This window comes from Oncorhynchus keta, chromosome 19, assembly GCF_023373465.1.
Source record: "Oncorhynchus keta strain PuntledgeMale-10-30-2019 chromosome 19, Oket_V2, whole genome shotgun sequence".
NCBI lineage: Eukaryota > Metazoa > Chordata > Actinopteri > Salmoniformes > Salmonidae > Oncorhynchus > Oncorhynchus keta.
Genome location: NC_068439.1, coordinates 22,203,656 through 22,231,395, shown reverse-complemented (window position 1 = coordinate 22,231,395; position 27,740 = coordinate 22,203,656). Strand labels below are relative to the sequence as shown.

At 42.7% G+C, this 27,740-nt stretch overlaps 1 protein-coding gene and 1 long non-coding RNA gene across 3 annotated transcripts in view; one reads left to right on the top strand and one right to left on the bottom strand.

The window, feature by feature from the left end:
* Positions 1 to 7,121: 7,121 nt before the first annotated feature.
* The window catches only part of trpn1 (transient receptor potential cation channel, subfamily N, member 1), a 75,751-nt gene continuing 55,132 nt past the window's right edge, over positions 7,122 to 27,740 (bottom strand). Inside the window, exons 26-30 of the mRNA XM_052470039.1 lie at positions 15,649 to 16,103; positions 12,336 to 12,758; positions 10,256 to 10,713; positions 9,471 to 9,617; positions 7,122 to 9,183 (exon numbers count right to left, since the gene is read on the bottom strand). Of these exons, the coding sequence (XP_052325999.1) occupies positions 9,011 to 9,183; positions 9,471 to 9,617; positions 10,256 to 10,713; positions 12,336 to 12,758; positions 15,649 to 16,103 (1,656 nt within the window). The 3' untranslated portion in view covers positions 7,122 to 9,010. The remainder of the gene's footprint in view (positions 9,184 to 9,470; positions 9,618 to 10,255; positions 10,714 to 12,335; positions 12,759 to 15,648; positions 16,104 to 27,740) is intronic.
* On the top strand, positions 16,100 to 26,454 carry LOC127909310 (uncharacterized). Of its 2 annotated transcripts, XR_008070753.1 has the most exons (5): positions 16,100 to 16,342; positions 17,318 to 17,353; positions 18,039 to 18,395; positions 18,644 to 18,678; positions 26,403 to 26,454. It is a non-coding gene; the product is annotated as an uncharacterized LOC127909310 (long non-coding RNA). The 2 variants fall into 2 exon arrangements; XR_008070752.1 differs by lacking the exons at positions 18,644 to 18,678; positions 26,403 to 26,454 and having other exon boundaries at positions 18,039 to 18,443.

The window sequence follows — 27,740 nt, the reverse complement described above, 5'->3', positions numbered from 1 at the left end:
TGGCCTGCAATTTATCACAATATACTCTACTTCAGGCGATCAAAATCTAGACTTCCTTAGATTTTGTGCACCAGTTGTTGTTTACAAATAATCACAGACCCACCTCGTCTTACCGTAGTGCAGACAGTTAGGAAAGCTAAGGCTAGCTTTTTCAAGCAGAATTTTGCATCCTGTAGTACAAACTAAAAAAAGTTCTGGGACACTGTAAAGTTCCATGGAGAATAAGGGCACTTCCTCCCAGCTGCACACTGCACTGAGGCTTGGAAACACTGTGCAGCCATATTCATCGACCTGGCCAAGGCTTTTGACTCTGTCAATCACCACATTCTTATTGGCAGACTCAACAGCCTTGGTCTCTCAAATGAATGCCTCACCTGGTTCACCAACTACATCTCTGATAGAGTTCAGTGTGTCAAATCGGAGGTCCTGGTGTCCGGACCTCTGGCAGTCTCTATGGGGGTGCCACAGGGTTCAATTCTCGGGCTGACTCTCTTCTCTGTATACATCAATGATGTCGCTCTTGTTGCTGGTGATTCTCTGATCCACCTCTACGCAGACGACACCATTCTGTATACCTTTGGCCCTTATTTGGACACTGTGTTAACTAACTTCCAGACGAGCTTCAATGCCATACAACTCTCCTTCCGTGGCCTGCAACTGCTCTTAAATGCAAGTAAAACTAAATGCATGCTCTTCAACCGATCACTGCCGCCCGTCCAGCATTACTACTCTGGACAGTTCTGACTTAGAATATGTGGACAACTACATATTGTAAACTCTCCTTCCATACCCACATTAAGCATCTCCAAGCATCTCCAATCCGAAATTAAATCTAGAATCGGCTTCCTATTTCGCAATAAAGAATCTTTCACTCATGCTGCCAAACATACCCTCGTAAAAGTTACCATCCTACCAATCTTCGACTTCGGCGATGTCATCTATAAAATAGCCTCCAACACTCTACTCAACAAATTGGATGTAGTCTATCACAGTGCCGTCCGTTTTGTCACCAAAGCCCCATATATTACCCACCAGTGTAGTGTCCTGCTCTGTTTCTCATTTCATAAACCTCTCTCTCATACTGTACTGGCCCGTGGCCTCCGAGTGCAACACCATTGCTGCTGAGCACTCAGGGAGGTATACCTTCATCTTAGCCAGTCTAGATAAATTAAGATAAAGATAAATACCATCTGTTTCAAATAAATGTAGGCCTATAAATCATGGACAATTTTTTGCAGCATTGTCTCATTAAAATCTATTGTAGCAACCCCTCCAGCAGTGTTACTGCACTTTTAGAGATTTGAGATGGACCAAAACTATCCAGTCATGGTCCAGGGGATGAAAAGAAGCCTAAACATGTGTCACAGTGATAAAGCTAAACTTTAACTAATTTAGACCGCTATGCCAACACGTTTTCTTCAGCCGGGTCGAATGTCCACTTCCTATAAATACATGCCGTTTAGCAGATGCTTTTATCCAAAGCGACTTACAGCCATGCCTTTTCTTATAGCTGGCCCCAGTGGGAATCAAATGTCGAAGGCTGCTGAGGGGAGGATGACTCATATTAATGGCTGGAATGTGATCAATTGTGGTTGATACCATTCGATTGACTCCATTACTATGAGCCGTCCTCCCCTCGGCAGCCTCCGCTGGAATCAAACCCTCTCACCTCACCTCTCTGATTCAGAGGGCTTGGGTTAAATGTAGAAGCTGCATTTTGGTTGAATGCCTTCAGTTGTGAAACAGACTAGGTAACCCCTTTCACATACAAATTTGTCTACCTTACCACTAAACAAGTGTCTTTCCTTCCAAGAAGCTCAGGCATGTCTCCAAATGGTAGCGATATGTCTAACCCTTAACAGTGGGCTGTGCTGGACAATGGCAATGACCAGTATGGCCTGCAGTGCGGCTTGGTTGGGTTGTGTTTTGGAGGACGCACGGCTCTCGACCATCGCCTCTTCCGAGTCCGTACGGGAGTTGCTGCAATGAAACAAGACTGTAACTACCAATTGGATGCCACGGAATTGGGGAGGAAAAGGGGTAAAAAAAGAAAAAAGAAAAGATTGTTGAGGAGAAGAGTTCGCCTTTCATGGTGAAAAATAGCTAAGATTGCCTACATACGTTTTTAATAACAACGGAAAATTCCACTATAAATGGTAAGAGACATGAAGTGCCATTTTCCTTACTAAAAGAAAAATGTGTGCAAAATGCAGAACTGTGAAACACAGTTAAACTCGCAATACAATGCAGCGTGATTAAGGCTGTAAATGTTTTGCTCATTGCGGTTGGCTGCCCTGGGTAGGGGCAATGTCACCCAATGCAGTGTGATGAATGAGGTAGACTCATCATGATTAACATTGGAGAGACCACCAACCCGCAGTGCCTGAAAGAAGAAATGTGGAAGTTTTTCCAGGATCCTTTTCACCATGATAGCGAGCCGCTGTACTCCAACAAATCAGCAGGAGGTATATTGTCATGGACTAAAAGCGTAAAAGAAATGATAAGAATGAGATCTGCAAAGGTCATCATTATCTGCTGTATATTGATGGGGTCAATTTACGGTCATGATAGGGGCTGCACCAAATGTTTGATGTATTATAATAATTGATTATGCTTATGTTGTATTAATAGAAGGGGAAGGGCTATAAGACCCCTCCTCCTCCACATTTATAGGGTCCTAGACTACAGATTAACAATATACAGTGGGGAGAACAAGTATTTGATACACTGCCGATTTTGCAGGTTTTCCTACTTACAAAGCATGTAGAGGTCTGTAATTTTTATCAGACGTACACTTCAACGGTGGGCCAAAATCCCTGCTGCAGTTTGTGAAAACCCGGTCAAGAACTACAGGAAACGCATGACCTCTGTAATTGCAAACAAAGGTTTCTGTACCAAATATTAAGTTCTGCTATTCTGATGTATCAAATACTTATGTCATGCAATAAAATGCTAATTAATTACTTAAAAATCATACAATGTGATTTTCTGGATTTTTGTTTTAGATTTCGCCTCTCACAGTTGTTGTAAGTAGGAAAACCTGCAAAATCGGCTGTGTATCAAATACTTGTTCTCCCCACTGTATATTCATTATAAGGTTTAACATTGTTCCACAGTATTTTATAGTCTCTGCCTCTTATAAAGAAACGGTCTGAGAGATGTGTGAGTTATTGCAGTCAAAACAGGAGGTCTGTGAGAAAGCGCCTCAAAGATAAAAGAGATTCATAGACACAGAACCCTGCAGGGAGTGAAAGAGATAAGAGACCAGTCAGACATACCACTATAAAGCAACTTCTGTATTGGACATTTACTGCTGAGCCTTTAGTTAACGCTGAATCTATTGTTTGTATATCTTGGTCTTGGTCTCATGAGTAGAAGGTAATGACATAGGCAGTGACATCACTGGGGTTGACTGCAAACATAATAAAATAATTTGTACCCTTTCCTATTTTGCAGAGAGACATCAGTTGTACAGTATGTTTGATGTTTGACCTTTGACTTCTGTCTACAGCTGTATTTTGATGAAAATTGTTATGATTTATAAGTGCACATTTGGAGTATTCCTTATTTGTTAAGTAAAAAAATGGAGCACAGAAAAATGGAACCAACAATATAAAATACATCTTTAGAAAATAAAGATCACAAGACATTTGCATTGAAGACATGTTCAGCATTGCCAGATAATGGGGCAGATAGCCTATTGGTTAGAGCATTGGGCCAGTAACCGAAAGGTTGATATATCGAATCTCCGAGCTGACCAGGTAAAAAATCTGTCGTTCTGCTCTTGAACAAGGCAGTTAACCCACTGTTCCTAGGCCATCATTGTAAATAAGAAATTGTTCTTAACTGACTTGCCTAGTAATATATATATTTCTTGGAAGCAAGAGGAGTTGTTTTGGAGAGAAAAACCAATGAATAATGTCATACAACAGGGCATAATCATTCAAGGCCAGAAGAAGCAAACAGATACAGCACAATCATTCTGAAAAAGAGCTCACATTGGAACACTTACCAAATATCCAGCATAGGGCAACAACTTCAGATAAAGAAGTGAACATCAGTGTTATAACCACAGCATGGTCTTCCAATTGGAAGATTTAGACCCTGCCCTGTAAAGACCAAGGCCCAAGGGGATAATATGATATTATTTGTTTGAATAGGATAACAGCACCAATATTACACCTCTTGAAACCAGATACACATATGCATGCACACACACACACACAAAGAGAAATAGAAACATGCATGGACACACGCGCACACACACACAGGTGCCCACACACACAGGTGCACACACACACACACAGGTGCACACACACACAGGTACACACACACACAGGTACACACACAGGTACACACACACAGGTACACACACACAGGTACACACACACAGGTACACACACGCACACACCTTAGTAATGCAGTAAAGGCCAAGCAGGAAGGCCAAGAAGTTAACAAAGTAATAGGGTCACCATCTTTTTATACACCAGCCTGAGGAGACTCTTTGGAACAGAACTGTCATAATACAGTCCCCACAACCCCACAAGACAAAACACACATCAAACTATACACAAGACAAAACACACAAACTATAGAGAAGACACACATCAAACTACGGACCTGACAAAAGACACATCAATCTATAGATGAGACAAAACAAACATCCAACGACAGACAAGACACACATCAAATTATAAACAAGATACAAATCAAACTATCGACAGGACAAAACACACAGACTATATACAAGACTAAACATACATCAAACTATAGACAAATCAAAACACACCAAATTATAGACAGGACAAAACACACATCATACTATAGAAAAGACACATCAAACTATAGACAAGACAAAACACACATCACACAATAGAAAAGACACATCAAACTATAGACAAATCAAAACACACCAAATTATACACACGACAAAACACACATCATACTATAGAAAAGACACATCAAACTATAGACAAAACAAAACACACATCACACAATAGACAAGACAAGACACACATCAAACTATAGACAAGACAAACATTAAACTATAGACAATACAAAACAAAAACACATCCAAACAAATCAAATTGTAGACAGAACAAGAAACATATAATTATACACAATACAAAACACACATCAAAACTATAGACAAGACACACATCAAACTATAGACAAGACAAAACACACATCAAACAATAGACAAGACAAAACACACATCAAACTATAGACAAGACAAACATTACGAGACAAAAAACTCAAACTAGAAAAGACAATCGAACTATAGAAAACAAAAACACATCAAACACAAGACAAACATTAAACTATAGACAATACAAAACAAAAACACATCCAAACAAATCAAATTGTAGACAGAACAAGAAACATATAATTATACACAATACAAAACACACATCAAAACTATAGACAAGACACACATCAAACTATAGACAAGACAAAACACACGTCAAACTATAGACAAGACAAAACACACATCAAACTATAGACAAGACACACAAAACTATATACGAGACAAAACACACATCAAACTATCGACAAGACAAAACACACATCAAACTATAGACAAGACACACAAAACTATATACGAGACAAAACACAGATCAGACTATAGACAAAACAAAACATCAAACTATAGACAGGACAAGGACACACATCTAATTAGACAAGATTAAACACACATGAAACTATAGACAAGACACACATCAAACTACAGATGAGACAAGACACACATGAATCTATATTCAAGACAAAACACACATGAAACTATAGAAAAAACAATACAAACATCATACTATGGGACAAGACACACATCAAACTATAGACAAGATTAAACAAACATCAAACTATAGACAAGACACTCATCAAACTAGAGACAAGAAAAAACATGAACTATAGACAATACAAAGCACAAACTATAGACAAGACAAAACACTCATCTTTTAATCTTTCATAAATAACAGATTTGGTTAGTGTGTGTGTGTTTGCGTGTGTGCGTGCGCATGTGTGCTTGTGTGTGCATGTGTGAATATACCTTACATTACAGACTTAAAACTTTATTGAAGTTTAGGTTGTATAAAACATATCAACAATACAATAGAATGAGGGGTTACGGATGTTTTTAAAGGTTTCTATGAACCATAGAAGTTGGCTCAACAAGTCTGGACATTTTAGAGTCAGTGAGTACTGCAAGGCACTCAAAGAGGTGAGAAAGATGAGAAACTTGGGCTTGAGTCCCAAATGGCACCCTATTCCCTATACGTATAGCACACTACTTTTGACCACAGCCCTATGACCTTATGGGCTCTGGACAAAAGCAGTGAATAAATATGGGGAATAGGGTGCCATTTAAGATGTACCCTGAGTTATTTACCTCCTATTTTCATTCTCTGTTTAGAGATACGTTAAGCTGAGTCCTATTCATTGTGAATTATTATATGTTATATGCTTCAAACACATCAATCTCACTCCCCAGACACACTGTACTTATCCTGGTCTGACCAGGTAAAAACAACATCCTCGCAGTTAATCTAGAATGAGAAGAGCGAAGGGTTTCCCCCCGTATCTCTGGCGTAATTAATGGAAGAAGTTGGCTACGGTGTTAAGTTTAGTTCAATGATAAAGAGAGTGGAAGGTACTACGTTTACAGGCCTGTTTCCTAGCTCCTAGCTATAATGTTAAGATAGAAGAGGGGAGAGAGAGAAAGAGGGTGGGGAGGTGGAGGGGGGAGGGAGGGGAGAAGAGAGAGAGGGGAGGGAGAGAGGGGAGAGGAGAGAGAGAAAGAGGGTGGGGAGGTGGAGGTGGAGGGGAGGGGGAGGGGGAGGGGGAGGGGAGGGGGAGAGGAGATAGAGAGGGGAGGGAGAGAGGGGGAGAGGAGAGAGAGAAAGAGGGTTGGGAGGTGGAGGGTAGGGGGAGAGGAGATAGAGAAGGAGAGGGGAGAGGGGAGAGGGAGAGAGAAAGAGGGTGGGGATGTAGAGGGTAGGGGGAGGGGAGAGGGGGAGATAGAGAGGGGGGAGAAGGGAGAGGAGAGAGAGAAAGAGGGGGGAGGAGAGGGGAGGGGGAGAGGAGAGGAGGGAGAAAGGGGAGAGGAGAGAGAGAAAGAGGGTGGGGAGGTGGAGGGGAGGGGGAGAGGGAGATAGAGAAGGAGAGGGGAGAGGGGAGAGGAGAGAGAGAAAGAGGGTGGGGATGTAGAGGGTAGGGGGAGAGGGAGGGGAGATAGAGAGGGAGAAGGGAGAGGAGAGAGAGAAGGGAGAGGAGAGAGAGAGGGAGAGGGGAGGGAGAGAGGGGAGAGGAGAGAGAGAAAGAGGGTGGGAAGGTGGAGGGTAGGGGGAGAGGGAGGGGAGAGAGAGGGAGAGGGGAGAGGAGAGAGAGAGGGAGAGGGGAGAGGAGAGAGAGAGGGGGGAGAAGGAGTGACCCATAATAAAGTAAATAATGTGATAGAGAAAGCAGACTGGTTTGACCTCCTATTGCTCTATTTCACAGGTTTGACCATTTTCATTAAGTAATGGAGTTACTGAGTAACTCATGTTATATCATGATAATAAAATTATACTTTTCTCTAAACACATCACTACAATAAACACTATTCATAAACATGTTATAAAAACATATTTAACTGTAGAATGAAGCATGATATAATGTATATTGTAAAATAGGAGGCTTATGTGGACATGTAGTCCACATAATTGGCAGAGTTGACGTAGACACTTATCTACTGCCATTGAGTAAACAAAATAACACCAGGTTCATTTGTCAAAGAACACATTTTTTCTCAATACTGTCCCTAGAAAAGTGTTATTATAATGAAATGCTACGCCATGCATAATCAAGGCACTGTCGCATGAAAGTTATGATGATAGTACAATACTACACTATAATAGTGGTGCGGCAGATAGCCTAGCGGTTAAGAGTGTTGGGCCAGTAACCGAAAGGTGGCTTGGTTGAATACCTGAGCGGCAAGGTGGAAAAATCTGCTGTTCTACCCTTGAGCAAGGCATTAACCCCAAACAACTGCTCCCCGGTGCCATTGAACTTGATTAAGGCAGACCCCTGCACCCTTGATTCAGAGGGGTTGGGTTAAATGTGTTAGACACATTTCAGTTGAATGCATTCAGTTGTGCAACTGACTAGGTATCCTCTTTCCCTAATAAATCACATCTTCTCTCGCATGTTTTTACAGGCTCATACGTCTGTCATACGGCTCATCAAACAACCCTGACAGAAAGTTGTCTAACAAGAACCTCTACTGGACAATATTAGAATCTACACACTATAAACCATAGCCTGGGACAACTTTTTCAAAAGTTATCTGATCGGATTTCGGCAATCGGATAGGATTAAATGCATAGAAATGGAACGAATAGAACAGGTGTCCCCATTTAACTAAATTATATGCCCTTTCTTTTTATTCTATTTCTTTGCATTTAATCAGATAGCTTTTGAAAAATTGGGCCCTAGGCACTGGATCACAAGTGATTTCCCATTGTGAGTGAGAGTAATGTATACACGGACAGCTGATAATAAAGGCAGTGTGTTTGGTGCTAGTAGTTCTGTTTCACAGGTTGTTGCTGTGATGTAGTAGGCCATGGCAGAATTGGGCCATTGGTAAGGCAGGGCTGGAGTCATACTGTCGAGTAGGTATTCAAGGCTCATGTTAATGTCAAGGCTGGGGTCCTGGGAGTCGGGCTAAGCTGTGTGCAGGCTCCTAAAGATGCTGGGTCCCGACAAGGCTTGGCTAAGGTCCTAAGGATACTGCTGGGTAAGGCTCTTAGGCTGCATCCCAATTCTCCACCCTTCTCCCACAGTGTGCACTTAGACTTTCTGACATGGATTTTGGATAAATCATTGGAAGGATCTTCCAATATTGTTAAATCCATGACAGAAAATGTGCAAGAGCATACTGTGGGAGAAGGGTGGAGAATCAGGATACAGCTTAATAAGTCAGGTGTGGGTGAGTTAGTCAGAGACACAGAGTCCTGGTTCCGGATGGACTGGATCAGTCAGGGTGCTGGGCAGGGCCAGTACCAGGGTCCCTCTCCTGCATGCCTCTGTCCCCCTGTCCTCTCAGCGCCAGGTAGCGTTGGACTACCACAGCCCAGTCTGTCACTTGCTCCACACGCACCTGGCCAGCCAGCCTGGAGCTGGAGGGGAGGGGCTGGGCCTGGCCATCTGGGGGGCATAGAGAGAGCTTGAAAGGTAGGAACAAGAATGTAGGAACTATATGTTTGTTGGAACTTTTATTCATGAGAATCAAGAATGTAAGATGCTCAAACTATTTTTTTTTTCACGTGCCATGCATGTATGTATCAGATAATATTAGAACACCAAATCACATGCACATTACCAAATGATTACTTTGAACAGTTAATTGAAGTGAATTGAAATACATGAAATATGTGAATCTCAATCAATTGAAATCAGTGAATTGAAATGGATCAGTACAATCAGACCCTCACCCTCAGGTAGGATCTGTGTCCTTTTGTTGGTCCTCATCCAGCCCAGGGAGGTGTGAGCTGGTATGTCCAGAGAGCGGGGGTCAGGCAGACCCTCTGCATCCTCCTCTTCAGTCATCAGGTCCCGGCCCTCTGTAGAGCAGATCTTACCTGGGGGGTTATACATAACACATACTGAGTGTACAAAACATTAAGAATACCTTCCTAATATTGAGTTGCACCCCACCTTTTGCCACCAGAACAGACTCAATTTGTCGTGGCGTGGACACTACAACGTGTGGAAAGCGTTCCATAGGTATGCTGGCCCATTTTGACTCCAATACTTCCCACAGTTGTGTCAAGTTGGTTGGATGTCCTTTGGGTGATGGACCATTCTTGATACATACAGGAAACTGTAGAGCGTCAAAAACCCAGGAGCGTTACAGTTGCTGACACAAACCAGTGTGCCTGGCACCTACAACCATACCCCGTTCAAATGTACTAAATTCACAATTCATGTCTCAATTGTCTCAAGGCTTAAAAATCCTTTTTTAACCTGTCTCCTCCTCTTCATTGAAGTGGATTTAACAAGATACATCAATAAGGGATCATAGCTTTCACCTGGTCAGTCAATGTCATGGAAAGAGCAGGTGTTCATGTTTTGTACACTCAGTGTATATATAATACATGATGTAGCATTACACTCATGGTTTGCCTCCTTGGGAAACAATAATTTGTAGTGGTTAAAACTGCCGATATTGAATCTATGAATTCCCTGAACAAGGTAGGAACACTAGTATGAAACTCACCTCCATGTTTGCAAAGCACCTTGGCGAAGAAGAAGAGGTTGGTGAAGAGGTTGAATGGAGACGGCGTTCCTGACTTCCTACTCATGTCCCGTATGAGCACGGCCCGGCCAAACTTCCACTCAGTGTCCGAGCGGGCCTGAATGCGCTGGTAGGTGTCACTCATCATGGCAATGAGCAGGTTGATCAGCACGATCACCGTCACCACCAGGTAGATGCCAAACGCCAGTTGGGCCACCACGCCGGCAGCCGGGGGTGAGCCCACCAACGTAGGCATTTCTTTAGGCTCCGTCAGGCCGAAAAGGGCGAAGAAGAGCAGGACGGACACCTCCCGAGGGGTGTGGACTGCCGTCTCCGGCTTCACAAAGGTGGCATTGTAGACGGCACACAAGCTCATGGTGAAGGCGGTGTGGAAGAGTGCCAGGATGACGGCAAACCTTCCCAGATCCTTCATCAGGTCACTGATGAGGATAGAAAACAAAAAAACAAAAATAAGGCCTTATTATTGCAGATAATACTTAGGTGAACAATAAAAACATATTTACAGAGGTACAGTGCATTTGGAAAGTATTCAGACCCCTTGACTTTTTAAACATTTTGTTACGTTACAGCTTATTCTAAAATGGATTCAATAACGTTTTTCCCTCATCAATCTACAATCAATACCCCATAATGACAAAGGGAAACAGGTTTCTATAAGATTTTGCAAATGTATTAAAAATAAAAAACAGAAATACCTTATTTATGTAAGTATTCAGACCCATTGCTATAAGACTCGAAATTGAGCTCAGGTGCATCCTGTTTTCATTGATCTACAACTTGATTGAAGTCCACCTGTGGTAAATTAAATTGATTGGACATGATTTGGAAAGGCACACACCTGTACCACAGTAAGGTACCACAGTTGACCGTGCATGTCAAAGCAAAAAACCAAGCCATGAGGTTGAAGTAATTGTCCGTAGAGCTCAGAGACAGGATTGTGTCGAGGCACCAAAACATTTCTGCAGCATTGAAGAAGTTTGGAACCACCAAGACTCTTCCTAGAGCTGGCCGCCCCGCCAAACTGAGCAATCGGGGGAGAAGGGCCTTTGTCAGTGAGGTGGAGATGGGAGAACCTTCCAGAAGGACAACCATCTCTGAAGCACTCCACCAAGCAGGCCTTTATGGCAGAGTGGCCAGATGGAAGCCACTCCTCAGTAAAAGGCACAAGGACTCCCAGACCATGAGAAACAAGATTATCTGGTCTGATGAAACCAAGATTGAACTCTTTGGCCAAATGTCACATCTGGAGGAAACCTGGCACCATTCCTACAGTGAAGCATGTGTGGCAGCATCATGCTGTGGGGAAGTTTTTCAGCGACAGGGACTGGGGGACTAGTCAGGATAGAGGGAAAGATGAACGGAGCAAAGTAGAGAGAAATCCTTGATGAAAACCTGCTCCAGAGCGCTCAGGAACTCCAACAGGACAATGACTTTAAGCAAACAGCCAAGACAATGCAGGAGTGGCTTCTGGACAAGTCTCAGAATGTCCTTGAGTGGCCCAGCAAGAGCCTGGATTTGAACCTGATCCAACATCTCTGGAGAGACTTGAAACTAGCTGTGTAGCGACGCTCCCCATCCAACATGACAGAGCTTGAGAGGATCTGCAGAGAATAATGAGAGAAACTCCTCAAATACAGGTGTGCCAAGCTTGTAGCGTCATACCCAAGAAGACTCCAGGCTGTAATCACTGTCAAAGGTGCTTCAACAAAGTACTGAGCAAAGCATCTGAATAGTTGTGTAATGTTTCAGTTTTTTTATTTAAAAAAAAATGCGCAAACATTTCTAAAAACCTTTATTTGCTTTGTCATTATCAGGTATTGTGTGTCGATTGATGAGGGGGAAAAACTATTTAATCCACGTTAGAATAAGGCTGTAACGTAACAAAATGTGGAAAAAGTCTAGGTGTCTGAATACTTTCCTAATGCACTGTAGGAGCAGAGGAAGACCTGTTTAGTTGAAACGTGTTGCAGTATCAGTCCTGCTGACATGTTGATATGATGTTGATATACTTGTATAGTTTTCTCCAATGATCTTCTCTCACCTGATGATGATGGCCCAGGGGCCGAACAGATGGTGGAAGGTCAGGAACTCCAGCAGCTGGATGAAGCCTAGAGTCATTGCCACGGCTAGTAGGACGTTCCGGGTGAAAAGGCAGTGGAGATGGGAGGGGGGCCAGAGCTGGAGAACCAGGGCCAGGAGATGGCAGAGCAAGGCAGCGGCGGAGAATCCCAGGACAAGCACTCGGATCCAGGCTAGGCCGTGGCGCTCCCCTGGCTGGGTGAGCTCAGACACCAGCATGCCCCCCAGCCAGGCCAGCAGCAGCCACTCACTCCATCCAGGCAGCAGGTGACCCAGGTGGATGGGATTCAGCGGGGGGTAGGCGATGGTGAGGATGAAGAGGGCCAGGAGAAACACATGGGACACCAGGTAGCTCATGAACTTCACGATGGGGATGGTGTTGAACCTGGTGTGGTTTTGAAAGATTTTACATGAAATCCTAAAATAATATTCAATCCCAAGATAATATTGTCTGGCAATCAACTATTTTACAAAACTGTCATTGATTCCCTGGAGGAGTTTTTATGTTTTAAGTTAATTGTTGAATCATTGATTCATGATTGGTCAAAAATAACTTAGTATTAGTTCTCTTTTTGTAACTGGTAGAGTTTGAGATACAATGTTTGAATTTAAACACATCCCACTCGGCACAAACTGGTTGACTCAACGTTGTTTCAATGTAATTTGTCAATGTATTGTGACAAGGAGTCTAAGTGAAAAACACATTGGATTTGAAAAAAGAAACAGTTGTTTTGAGGGTGGAATCTCAACCACAGGATTATGTCATCATTGTAAAAAATGTACATTATCAGAACCCCCCTGCTATTTATTTGGTCTCCCATGCAGGGTTTAAATCAAGCCTGGCCCTGCTTAGTGTTGACATTGGTCACTGACTACTACCAATGTGCTATCGCAAGAACGATTATTATTATATTCACTGTTGCTATCGAAATTATTCCAAAAGATAGGTTTAAAGCAAATGAAATGTAACCATACTTTATAGGTCATATATTATCAATGAGACTATTTAGCTCTATATAGCATTTTGGAAGTCATCAACAGCTATTGTTTCAATTCAACCCAGGGTTAAACTAAAACTAGACAAGACATATAGCACTAGGGTTCAACTAAAACTAGAAAACTAGAGCAAGACTAAAAATATAGCACTAGGGTTCAACTAAAACTAGACAAGACATATAGCACTAGGGTTCAACTAAAACTAGACAAGACATATAGCACTAGGGTTCAACTAAAACTAGACAAGACATATAGCACTAGGGTTCAACTAAAACTAGACAAGACATATAGCACTAGGGTTCAACTAAAACTAGACAAGACATATTAGGGTTCAACTAAAACTAGACAAGACATATAGCACTAGGGTTCAACTAAAACTAGACAAGACATATAGCATAGGGTTCAACTAAAACTAGACAAGACATATAGCACTAGGGTTCAACTAAAACTAGACAAGACATATAGCACTAGGGTTCAACTAAAACTAGACAAGACATATAGCACTAGGGTTCAACTAAAACTAGACAAGACATATAGCACTAGGGTTCAACTAAAACTAGACAAGACATATAGCACTAGGGTTCAACTAAAACTAGACAAGACATATAGCACTAGGGTTCAACTAAAACTAGACAAGACATATAGCACTAGGGTTCAACTAAAACTAGACAAGACATATAGCACTAGGGTTCAACTAAAACTAGACAAGACATATAGCACTAGGGTTCAACTAAAACTAGACAAGACATATAGCACTAGGGTTCAACTAAAACTAGACAAGACATATAGCACTAGGGTTCAACTAAAACTAGACAAGACATATAGGGTTCAACTAAAACTAGCACTAGGGTTAAACTAAAACTAGACAAGACATATAGCACTAGGGTTCAACTAAAACTAGACAAGACATATAGCACTAGGGTTCAACTAAAACTAGACAAGACATATAGCACTAGGGTTCAACTAAAACTAGACAAGACATATAGCACTAGGGTTTCAAACTTTGGTTGATTTCAAATAGAATCTTCAAGTTAATCATCAATATGTTAGAGTCACGTCTCCATCTCAACCAAAAATCTAAGTTAAAGAATATGACTAAATCAAATCAGACTTTATTTAAAGTACATTTAAACTTTGATAAGATTATATTTAGTCCTATTCTTGAACATAGATGTTTGGTTGAGTTGGAGATGTTAATCCAACATATCAATTATTAATTTATAGGCAAACCGGGTATTGAATTGTGTTTGTTGTCAACGCAACCAAATATGAACATTTAAAGGAGATTTATCTTCTGCTTGGATAGTTCCATCTGTGCCACTGATTTAGTCTGGCTTTAATTACATTTTGACTACAAATTACTAATTGATATGTTCGATTCACATCTCCATCTCAACCAAAAATCTAAGATAAGGAATAGGACTAAATCAAATAAAACTTGAAATGCAAATTGACATTTTTGCTTTTAAATGGTTGAAAGCACAGTGATAACACATTTAGATTAACCAAAACCCTGACATTGTTTTACCATTGGAAATTGGTTCTGCTTTTAAATGGTTGAAAGCACAGTGATAACACATTTAGATTAACCAAAACCCTGACATTGTTTTACCATTGGAAATTGGTTCTGCTTTTAAATGGTTGAAAGCACAGTGATAACACATTTAGATTAACCAAAACCCTGACATTGTTTTACCATTGGAAATTGGTTCTGCTTTTAAATGGTTGAAAGCACAGTGATAACACATTTAGATTAACCAAAACCCTGACATTGTTTTACCATTGGAAATTGGTTCTGCTTTTAAATGGTTGAAAGCACAGTGATAACACATTTAGATTAACCAAAACCCTGACATTGTTTTACCATTGGAAATTGGTTCTGCTTTTAAATGGTTGAAAGCACAGTGATAACACATTTAGATTAACCAAAACCCTGACATTGTTTTACCATTGGAAATTGGTTCTGCTTTTAGATGGTTGAAAGCACAATGATAACACATTTAGATTAACCAAAACCCTGACATTGTTTTACCATTGGAAATTGGTTCTGCTTTTAAATGGTTGAAAGCATAATGATAACACATTGGTAATTCTACAAACTTCTGGCTGACTTTTCGAGTTGGTAACTAAAGATTGACATCTCATTTATCAATGTCTACCAAATATTGCCCAAATTTCCACGTTGAAATGACGTTGTGTGTCCAGTGGGTTAGCCTCAAAAGGGCTCCCATTAATAAAGGCTATGAACCTGTATCTATCTATGAAATTCTACTCTGTACCTGTGTTTGAGAGGCAGTGAGAGGAACAGCCACAGTGGAGGGCAGAGCAGCTGGCCAAAAAACAGCAGCAGGATCCTCCAGGAGTCCCACTGCAGACTGCCATACCACACCTCCGTCATGTACTTCTGGACAGCCGGGTGGGCCACCACTCCCTTCTGCCTCCCCTCGATCAGGCAGTCCAGCACGCTGGCCCCTCTATGGTCCACCGCCCTGAGGACGGCGCCGGCCCCTCTCCCCCCGGTCGAGGCCATGCTGAGCAGGTCGGAGGCCAGGCTTTCACAGTGGTGGGCTGCTGCCTGGAGGTCCACGTAGCGCTCCTTCTCCCTGAGGGCGGCCAGGCCCAGGGCTCGGGACAGACGCACGGCCGTGTCCAGGGGAGCAGCGGAGTGAAGAACTAGCTCCTCCAGAGTAGTGTTGGAGTTCAGCTTCCCACACACCATCAGGTCAAACACAAACTACACACAACACACCACATCACACCATCAGGTCAAACACAAACAACACACCACATCACACCATCAGGTCAAACACAAACTACAGACAACACACCACATCACACCATCAGGTCAAACACAAACTACAGACAACACACCACATCACACCATCAGGTCAAACACAAACTACAGACAACACACCACATCACACCATCAGGTCAAACACAAACTACAGACAACACACCACATCACACCATCAGGTCAAACACAAACAACACACCACATCACACCATCAGGTCAAACACAAACTACAGACAACACACCACATCACACCATCAGGTCAAACACAAACAACACACCACATCACACCATCAGGTCAAACACAAACTACAGACAACACACCACATCACACCATCAGGTCAAACACAAACTACAGACAACACACACCATCAGGTCAAACACAAACAACACACCATCACACCATCAGGTCAAACACAAACTACAGACAACACACCACATCACACCATCAGGTCAAACACAAACAAACAACACACCACATCACACCATCAGGTCAAACACAAACTACAGACAACACACCACATCACACCATCAGGTCAAACACAAACTACAGACAACACATGCCATCAGGTCAAACACAAACTACAGACAACACACCATCAGGTCAAACAAAAACAACACACCACATCACACCATCAGGTCAAACACAAACTACAGACAACACACCATCAGGTCAAACACAAACTACAGACAACACACCACGTCACACCATCAGGTCAAACACAAACTACAGACAACACACCACATCACACCATCAGGTCAAACACAAACAACACACCACATCACACCATCAGGTCAAACACAAAAACACACACAACACATCCACCATCAGGTCAAACACAAACACAAACTACAGACAACACACCACATCACACCATCAGGTCAAACACAAAACAGACAACACACCACATCACACCATCAGGTCACAAACAACACACCACATCACACCATCAGGTCAAACACAAACTACAGACAACACACCACATCACACCATCAGGTCAAACACAAAACAGACAGACAACATCACACCATCAGGTCAAACACAAACTACAGACAACACACCACGTCACACCATCAGGTCAAACACAAACTACAGACAACACACCACATCACACCATCAGGTCAAACACAAACAACACACCACATCACACCATCAGGTCAAACACAAACAACACAATACATCACACCATCAGGTCAAACACAAACACAAACTACAGACAACACACCACATCACACCATCAGGTCAAACACAAACTACAGACAACACACCACATCACACCATCAGGTCAAACACAAACTACAGACAACACACCACATCACACCATCAGGTCAAACACAAACAACACACCACATCACACCATCAGGTCAAACACAAACAACACAAACAACACCACATCACACCATCAGGTCAAAACAAACAACACACCACATCACACCATCAGGTCAAACACAAACTCACACCACAGACTACAGACAACACACCACATCACACCATCAGGTCAAACACAAACTACAGACAACACACCACTTCACACCATCAGGTCAAACACAAACTACAGACAACACACCACATCACACCATCAGGTCAAACACAAACTACAGACAACACACACCATCAGGTCAAACACAAACTACAGACAACACACCACATCACACCATCAGGTCAAACACAAACACCACACCACATCACACCATCAGGTCAAACACAAACTACAGACAACACACCACATCACACCATCAGGTCAAACACAAACAACACATCACACCATCAGGTCAAACACAAACACAACACCACATCACCATCAGGTCAAACACAAACAACACACCACATCACACCATCAGGTCAAACACAAACAACACACCACATCACACCATCAGGTCAAACACAAACTACAGACAACACACCACATCACACCATCAGGTCAAACACAAACACCACACCACATCACACCATCAGGTCAAACACAAACTACAGACAACACACACCATCAGGTCAAACACAAACTACAGACAACACACCACATCACACCATCAGGTCAAACACAAACTACAGACAACACACCACATCACACCATCAGGTCAAACACAAACAACACACCACATCACACCATCAGGTCAAACACAAACTACAGACAACACACCACATCACACCATCAGGTCAAACACAAACTACAGACAACACACCACATCACACCATCAGGTCAAACACAAACTACAGACAACACACACCATCAGGTCAAACACAAACTACAGACAACACACCACATCACACCATCAGGTCAAACACAAACACCACATCACACCATCAGGTCAAACACAAACAAGGTCAAACACAAACAACACACCACATAACACCATCAGGTCACAATCACACAACTACAGACAACACACCACATCACACCATCAGGTCAAACACAAACTACAGACACCACACACACACACCATCAGGTCAAACACAAACTACAGACAACACACACCATCAGGTCAAACACAAACTACAGACAACACACACCATCAGGTCAAACACAAACTACAGACAACACACCACATCACACCATCAGGTCAAACACAAACTACAGACAACACACCACATCACACCATCAGGTCAAACACAAACTACAGACAACACACACCATCAGGTCAAACACAAACTACAGACAACACACCACATCACACCATCAGGTCAAACACAAACAACACACCACATCACACCATCAGGTCAAACACAAACAACACACCACATCACACCATCAGGTCAAACACAAACTACAGACAACACACCACATCACACCATCAGGTCAAACACAAACTACAGACAACACACCACATCACACCACAGGTCAAACACAAACTACAGACAACACACCACATCACACCATCAGGTCAAATCAGGTCAAACACAAACTACAGACAACACACCACATCACACCATCAGGTCAAACACAAAACAGACAACACACATCACACCATCAGGTCAAACACAAACAACACACCACATCACACCATCAGGTCAAACACAAACAGACACACACATCACACCATCAGGTCAAACACAAACTACAGACAACACACCACATCACACCATCAGGTCAAACACAAACTACAGACAACACACCACATCACACCATCAGGTCAAACACAAACTACAGACAACACACCACATCACACCATCAGGTCAAACACAAACTACAGACATCACACCATCAGGTCAAACACAAACTACAGACAACACACCACATCACACCATCAGGTCAAACACAAACAACACACCACATCACACCATCAGGTCAAACACAAACTACAGACAACACACCACATCACACCATCAGGTCAAACACAAACTACAGACAACACACCACATCACACCATCAGGTCAAACACAAACAACACACCACATCACACCATCAGGTCAAACACAAACTACAGACACACACCACATCACACCATCAGGTCAAACACAAACTACACACATCAGGTCAAACACAAACAAACACACACCACATCACACCATCAGGTCAAACACAAACTACAGACACAGACAACACACACCATCAGGTCAAACACAAACAACACACCACATCACACCATCAGGTCAAACACAAACTACAGACAACACACCACATCACACCATCAGGTCAAACACAAACTACAGACAACACACCACATCACACCATCAGGTCAAACACAAACAGGTCAAACACAAACTACACCACATCACACCATCAGGTCAAACACAAACAACACACCACATCACACCATCAGGTCAAACACAAACTACAGACAACACACCACATCACACCATCAGGTCAAACACAAACTACAGACAACACACCACATCACACCATCAGGTCAAACACAAACTACAGACAACACACACCATCAGGTCAAACACAAACAACACACCACATCACACCATCAGGTCAAACACAAACTACAGACAACACACCACATCACACCATCAGGTCAAACACAAACTACAGACAACACACCACATCACACCATCAGGTCAAACACAAAACAGACACACACCACATCACACCATCAGGTCAAACACAAACTACATCACAACACACATCACACCATCACCACATCACACCATCAGGTCAAACACAAAACAACAACACCACATCACACCATCAGGTCAAACACAAACACAACACACCACATCACACCATCAGGTCAAACACAAAACAGACAACACACCACATCACACCATCAGGTCAAACACAAACAGACAACAAAACAAACACAGACACACACACCATCAGGTCAAACACAAACAACACACACACACACCATCAGGTCAAACACAAACTACAGACAACACCACATCACACCATCAGGTCAAACACAAACACAGGTCAAACACAAACAACATACCACATCACACCATCAGGTCAAACACAAACTACAGACAACACACCACATCACACCATCAGGTCAAACACAAACACCAGGTACCACATCACACCATCAGGTCAAACACAAACTACAGACACACACACACCAATCAGGTCAAACACAAACAACACACCACATCACACCATCAGGTCAAAACACAAACATCACACCACAGACAACACACCACATCACACCATCAGGTCAAACACAAACTACAGACAACACACCACATCACACCATCAGGTCAAACACAAACAGGTCAAACACAAACAGACAAACACACCATCAGGTCAAACACAAACAACACACCATCACACCATCAGGTCAAACACAAACTCACACCACAGACAAAACACACCACATCACACCATCAGGTCAAAACACAAACAACACACCACATCACACCATCAGGTCAAACACAAACTACAGACAACACACCACATCACACCATCAGGTCAAACACAAACTACAGACAACACACCACATCACACCATCAGGTCAAACACAAACTACAGACAACACACCATCAGGTCAAACACAAAACAACACACCACATCACACCATCAGGTCAAACACAAACTACAGACAACACACCACATCACACCATCAGGTCAAACACAAACTACAGACAACACACACCATCAGGTCAAACACAAACAGACAACACCACATCACACCATCAGGTCAAACACAAACACACACCACATCACACCATCAGGTCAAACACAAACAACACACCACATCACACCATCAGGTCAAACACAAAACACACAAACAACACACATCACACCATCAGGTCAAACACAAACACAAACTCACAGACAACACACCACATCACACCATCAGGTCAAACACAAACTACAGACAACACACCACATCACACCATCAGGTCAAACACAAACACAACACACATCACACCATCAGGTCAAACACAAACTACAGACAACACACCACATCACACCATCAGGTCAAACACAAAACACAACACAACCATCAGGTCAAACACAAACTCAAACAGACAACACACCACATCACACCATCAGGTCAAACACAAACTACAGACAACACACCACATCACACCATCAGGTCAAACACAAACAACACACCACATCACACCATCACACATCACACCACCACATCACACCATCAGGTCAAACACAAACTCAGGTCAAAGACAAAACACAACCACATCACACCATCAGGTCAAACACAAACTACAGACAACACACCACATCACACCATCAGGTCAAACAACAAACATCACACCATCACAAACAACACACCACATCACACCATCAGGTCAAACACAAACAAACAACACACCACATCACACCATCAGGTCAAACACAAACTACAGACAACATCACACCATCAGGTCAAACACAAACTACAGACAACACACCACATCACACCATCAGGTCAAACACAAACACAGACATCACACCATCAGGTCAAACACAAACACAATCACACCATCAGGTCACACCACACAAACATCAGGTCAAACACAAACAACACACCACATCACACCATCAGGTCAAACACAAACAAACACACCACATCACACCATCAGGTCAAACACAAACTACAGACAACACACCAAATCACACCATCAGGTCAAACACAAACTACAGACAACACACCACATCACACCATCAGGTCAAACACAAACTACAGACAACACACCACATCACACCATCAGGTCAAACACAAACTACAGACAACACACACCATCAGGTCAAATCAGGTCAAAACACAGACAACACACCACATCACACCATCAGGTCAACACACAAACAACACACATCACACCATCAGGTCAAACACAAACTACAGACAACACACCACATCACACCATCAGGTCAAACACAAACAACACACCACATCACACCATCAGGTCAAACACAAACAACACACCACATCACACCATCAGGTCAAACACAAACTACAGACAACACACCAAATCACACCATCAGGTCAAACACAAACTACAGACAACACACCACATCACACCATCAGGTCAAACACAAACACAACACCACATCACCATCAGGTCAAACACAAACAACACACCACATCACACCATCAGGTCAAACACAAACTACAGACAACACACCACATCACACCATCAGGTCAAACACAAACTACAGACAACACACCACATCACACCATCAGGTCAAACACAAACAACACACCACATCACACCATCAGGTCAAACACAAACTACAGACAACACACCACATCACACCATCAGGTCAAACACAAACTACAGACAACACACCACATCACACCATCAGGTCAAACACAAACTACAGACACCACATCACCATCAGGTCAAACACAAACTACAGACAACACATCATCATCACACCATCAGGTCAAACACAAACAACACACCACATCACACCATCAGGTCAAACACAAACTACAGACAACACACCACATCACACCATCAGGTCAAACACAAACTACAGACAACACACCACATCACACCATCAGGTCAAACACAAACAACACAATACATCACACCATCAGGTCAAACACAAACAAACAACACACCACATCACACCATCAGGTCAAACACAAACTACAGACAAGACACACCATCAGGTCAAACACAAACTACAGACAACATCAGGTCAAACACAAACACATCACACCATCAGGTCAAACAAACAAACAACACACCACATCACACCATCAGGTCAAACACAAACACAAACATCACAAACACCAGACATCACACCATCAGGTCAAACACAAACAACACAATACATCACACCATCAGGTCAAACACAAACAACACACCACATCACACCATCAGGTCAAACACAAACTACAGACAACACACCACATCACACCATCAGGTCAAACACAAACTACAGACAACACACCACATCACACCATCAGGTCAAACACAAACTACAGACAACACACCACATCACACCATCAGGTCAAACACAAACTACAGACACACACACCATCATCAAATCAGGTCAAACACAAAACAGACAACACACCACACACCATCAGGTCAAACACAAACTACAGACAACACAACACATCAACATCACACCATCAGGTCAAACACAAACTACAGACAACACACCACATCACACCATCAGGTCAAACACAAACAACACACACACATCACACCATCAGGTCAAACACAAACACAACACACACACCACATCACACCATCAGGTCAAACACAAACTACAGACACCACATCACACCATCAGGTCAAACACAAACAAACAACACACCACATCACACCATCAGGTCAAACACAAACACAGACAACACACCACATCACACCATCAGGTCAAACACAAACTACAGACAACATCAGGTCCACAAATCACACCATCAGGTCAAACACAAACTACAGACAACACACCACATCACACCATCAGGTCAACACAAACAACACACATCACACCATCAGGTCAAACACAAACTACAACACACCACATCACACCATCACAAACACCACATCACACCATCAGGTCAAACACAAACAACACACAAACACATCACACCATCAGGTCAAACACAAACTACAGACAACACACCACATCACACCATCAGGTCAAACACACAACATCACACCATCAGGTCAAACACAAACTACAGACAACACCACATCACACCATCAGGTCAAACACAAACACAACACACCACATCACACCATCAGGTCAAACACAAACTACAGACACACACCACAGGTCACAACAGGTCAAACACAAACAACACACCACATCACACCATCAGGTCAAACACAAACTACAGACAACACACCACATCACACCATCAGGTCAAACACAAACAACACACCACATCACACCATCAGGTCAAACACAAACTCAGGTCAGACAACACACCACATCATCACCATCAGGTCAAACACAAACTACAGACATCACACACCATCAAACAGGTCAAACACAAACACCATCAGGTCAAACACAAACTACACAACACACATCACACCATCAGGTCAAACACAAACAACAGACAATACATCACACCATCAGGTCAAACACAAACTACAGACAACACACCACATCACACCATCAGGTCAAACACAAACTACACACATCACACCATCACACCATCAGGTCAAACACAAACTACAGACAACACACCACATCACACCATCAGGTCAAACACAAACACAACAACACACCACATCACACCATCAGGTCAAACACAAACTACAATACACACACCATCAGGTCAAACACAAACTACAGACAACACACCACATCACACCATCAGGTCAAACACAAACTACAGACAACACACACCATCAGGTCAAACACAAACAACACACCACATCACACCATCAGGTCAAACACAAACAAACAACACACCACATCACACCATCAGGTCAAACACAAACTACAGACAACATCACACCATCAGGTCAAACACAAACAAACACAAACATCACACCATCAGGTCAAACACAAACTACAGACAACACATCACACCATCAGGTCAAACACAAACTACAGACAACACACCACATCACACCATCAGGTCAAACACAAAACAAACACACACAACACACACCATCAGGTCAAACACAAACTACAGACACACACCACACCACATCACACCATCAGGTCAAACACAAACTACAGACAAACATCACACCATCAGGTCAAACACAAACACACCACATCACACCATCAGGTCAAACACAAAACAGACAACACACACATCAGGTCAAACACAAACAACACACCACATCACACCATCAGGTCAAACACAAACACAGACAGGTCAAACACAAACAACACACCACATCACACCATCAGGTCAAACACAAACTACAGACAACACACCACATCACACCATCAGGTCAAACACAAACTCAGGTCAAACACAAACAGACACACACCATCAGGTCAAACACAAACAACACACCACATCACACCATCAGGTCAAACACAAACTACAGACACACACCACATCACACCATCAGGTCAAACACAAACTACAGACACAAACACACCACATCACACCATCAGGTCAAACACACCATCACAAACAATACATCACACCATCAGGTCAAACACAGACAAAACATACAGGACAGACACACACATCACACCATCAGGTCAAACACAAACTACAGACAACACACCAGGTCATCACACCATCAGGTCAAACACAAACTACAGACAACACACCACATCACACCATCAGGTCAAACACAAACTCACACCATCAGGTCAAACACAAAACAGACAACACACCACATCACACCATCAGGTCAAACACAAACTACAGACACACACACCACAGGTCAAACACAAACAACACACCACATCACACCATCAGGTCAAACACAAACTACAGACAACACACCACACACACCATCAGGTCAAACACAAACAACACACCACATCACACCATCAGGTCAAACACAAACTACAGACAACACACAAACCACATCACACCATCAGGTCAAACACAAATCAGGTACACACACCACATCACACCATCAGGTCAAACACAAAACAGACACACACATCACACCATCAGGTACAGACAACACACCACATCACACCATCAGGTCAAACACAAACAACACACCACATCACACCATCAGGTCAAACACAAACAGGTCAACACACAATCAGGTCAAACACAAACTACAGACACATCACACCATCAGGTCAAACACAAACTACAGACAACACACCACATCACACCATCAGGTCAAACACAAACTACAGACACACACACCATCAGGTCAAACAAACAAACAACACATCACACATCAGGTCAAACACAAACTACAGACAACACACCACATCACACCATCAGGTCAAACACAAACTACAGACAACACACACCATCAGGTCAAACACAAACTACAGACAACACATACATCACACCATCAGGTCAAACACAAACTACAGACAACACACCACATCACACCATCAGGTCAAACACAAACTACAGACAGACACCACATCACACCATCAGGTCAAACACAAACAAAACACCACATCACACCATCAGGTCAAACACAAACTACAGACAACACACCACATCACACCATCAGGTCAAACACAAACTCACACCATCAGACAACACACCACATCACACCATCAGGTCAAACACAAAAACAGACAACACACCACATCACACCATCAGGTCAAACACAAACTACAGACAACACACCACATCACACCATCAGGTCAAACACAAACACCATCAGGTACCACATCACACCATCAGGTCAAACACAAACTACAGACAACACACCACATCACACCATCAGGTCAAACACAAACACAGGTACCACATCACACCATCAGGTCAAACACAAACTACAGACAACACACCACATCACACCATCAGGTCAAACACAAACTACAGACACCACAGGTCAAAACACAACACACCACATCACACCACATCACACCATCAGGTCACAGACAACACAACAACAGGTCAAACACAAACAACACACCACATCACACCATCAGGTCAAACACAAACTACAGACAACACACCACATCACACCATCAGGTCAAAAACACAAACTCAGGTCAAACACAAACTGCACACATCAGGTCAAACACAAACACACCATCACACCAGGTCAAACACAAACTACAGACAACACACCACATCACACATCACAAACACATACAGACACATCACACCATCAGGTCAAACACAAACAACACACCACATCACACCATCAGGTCAAACACAAACTACAGACACACACACACCACCATCAGGTCAAACACAAAACAACACACACATCACACCATCAGGTCAAAACAAACAAACAACACACCACATCACACCATCAGGTCAAACACAAACACATCACAATCAGGTCAAACACAAACTACAGACAACACACCACATCACACCATCAGGTCAAACACAAACTACAGACAACACACCACATCACACCATCAGGTCAAACACAAACTACAGACAACACACCACATCACACCATCAGGTCAAACACAAACTACAGACAACACACCACATCACACCATCAGGTCAAACACAAACAACACACCACATCACACCATCAGGTCAAACACAAACTACAGACAACACACCACATCACACCATCAGGTCAAACACAAACTACAGACACCACATCACACCATCAGGTCAAACACAAACTACAGA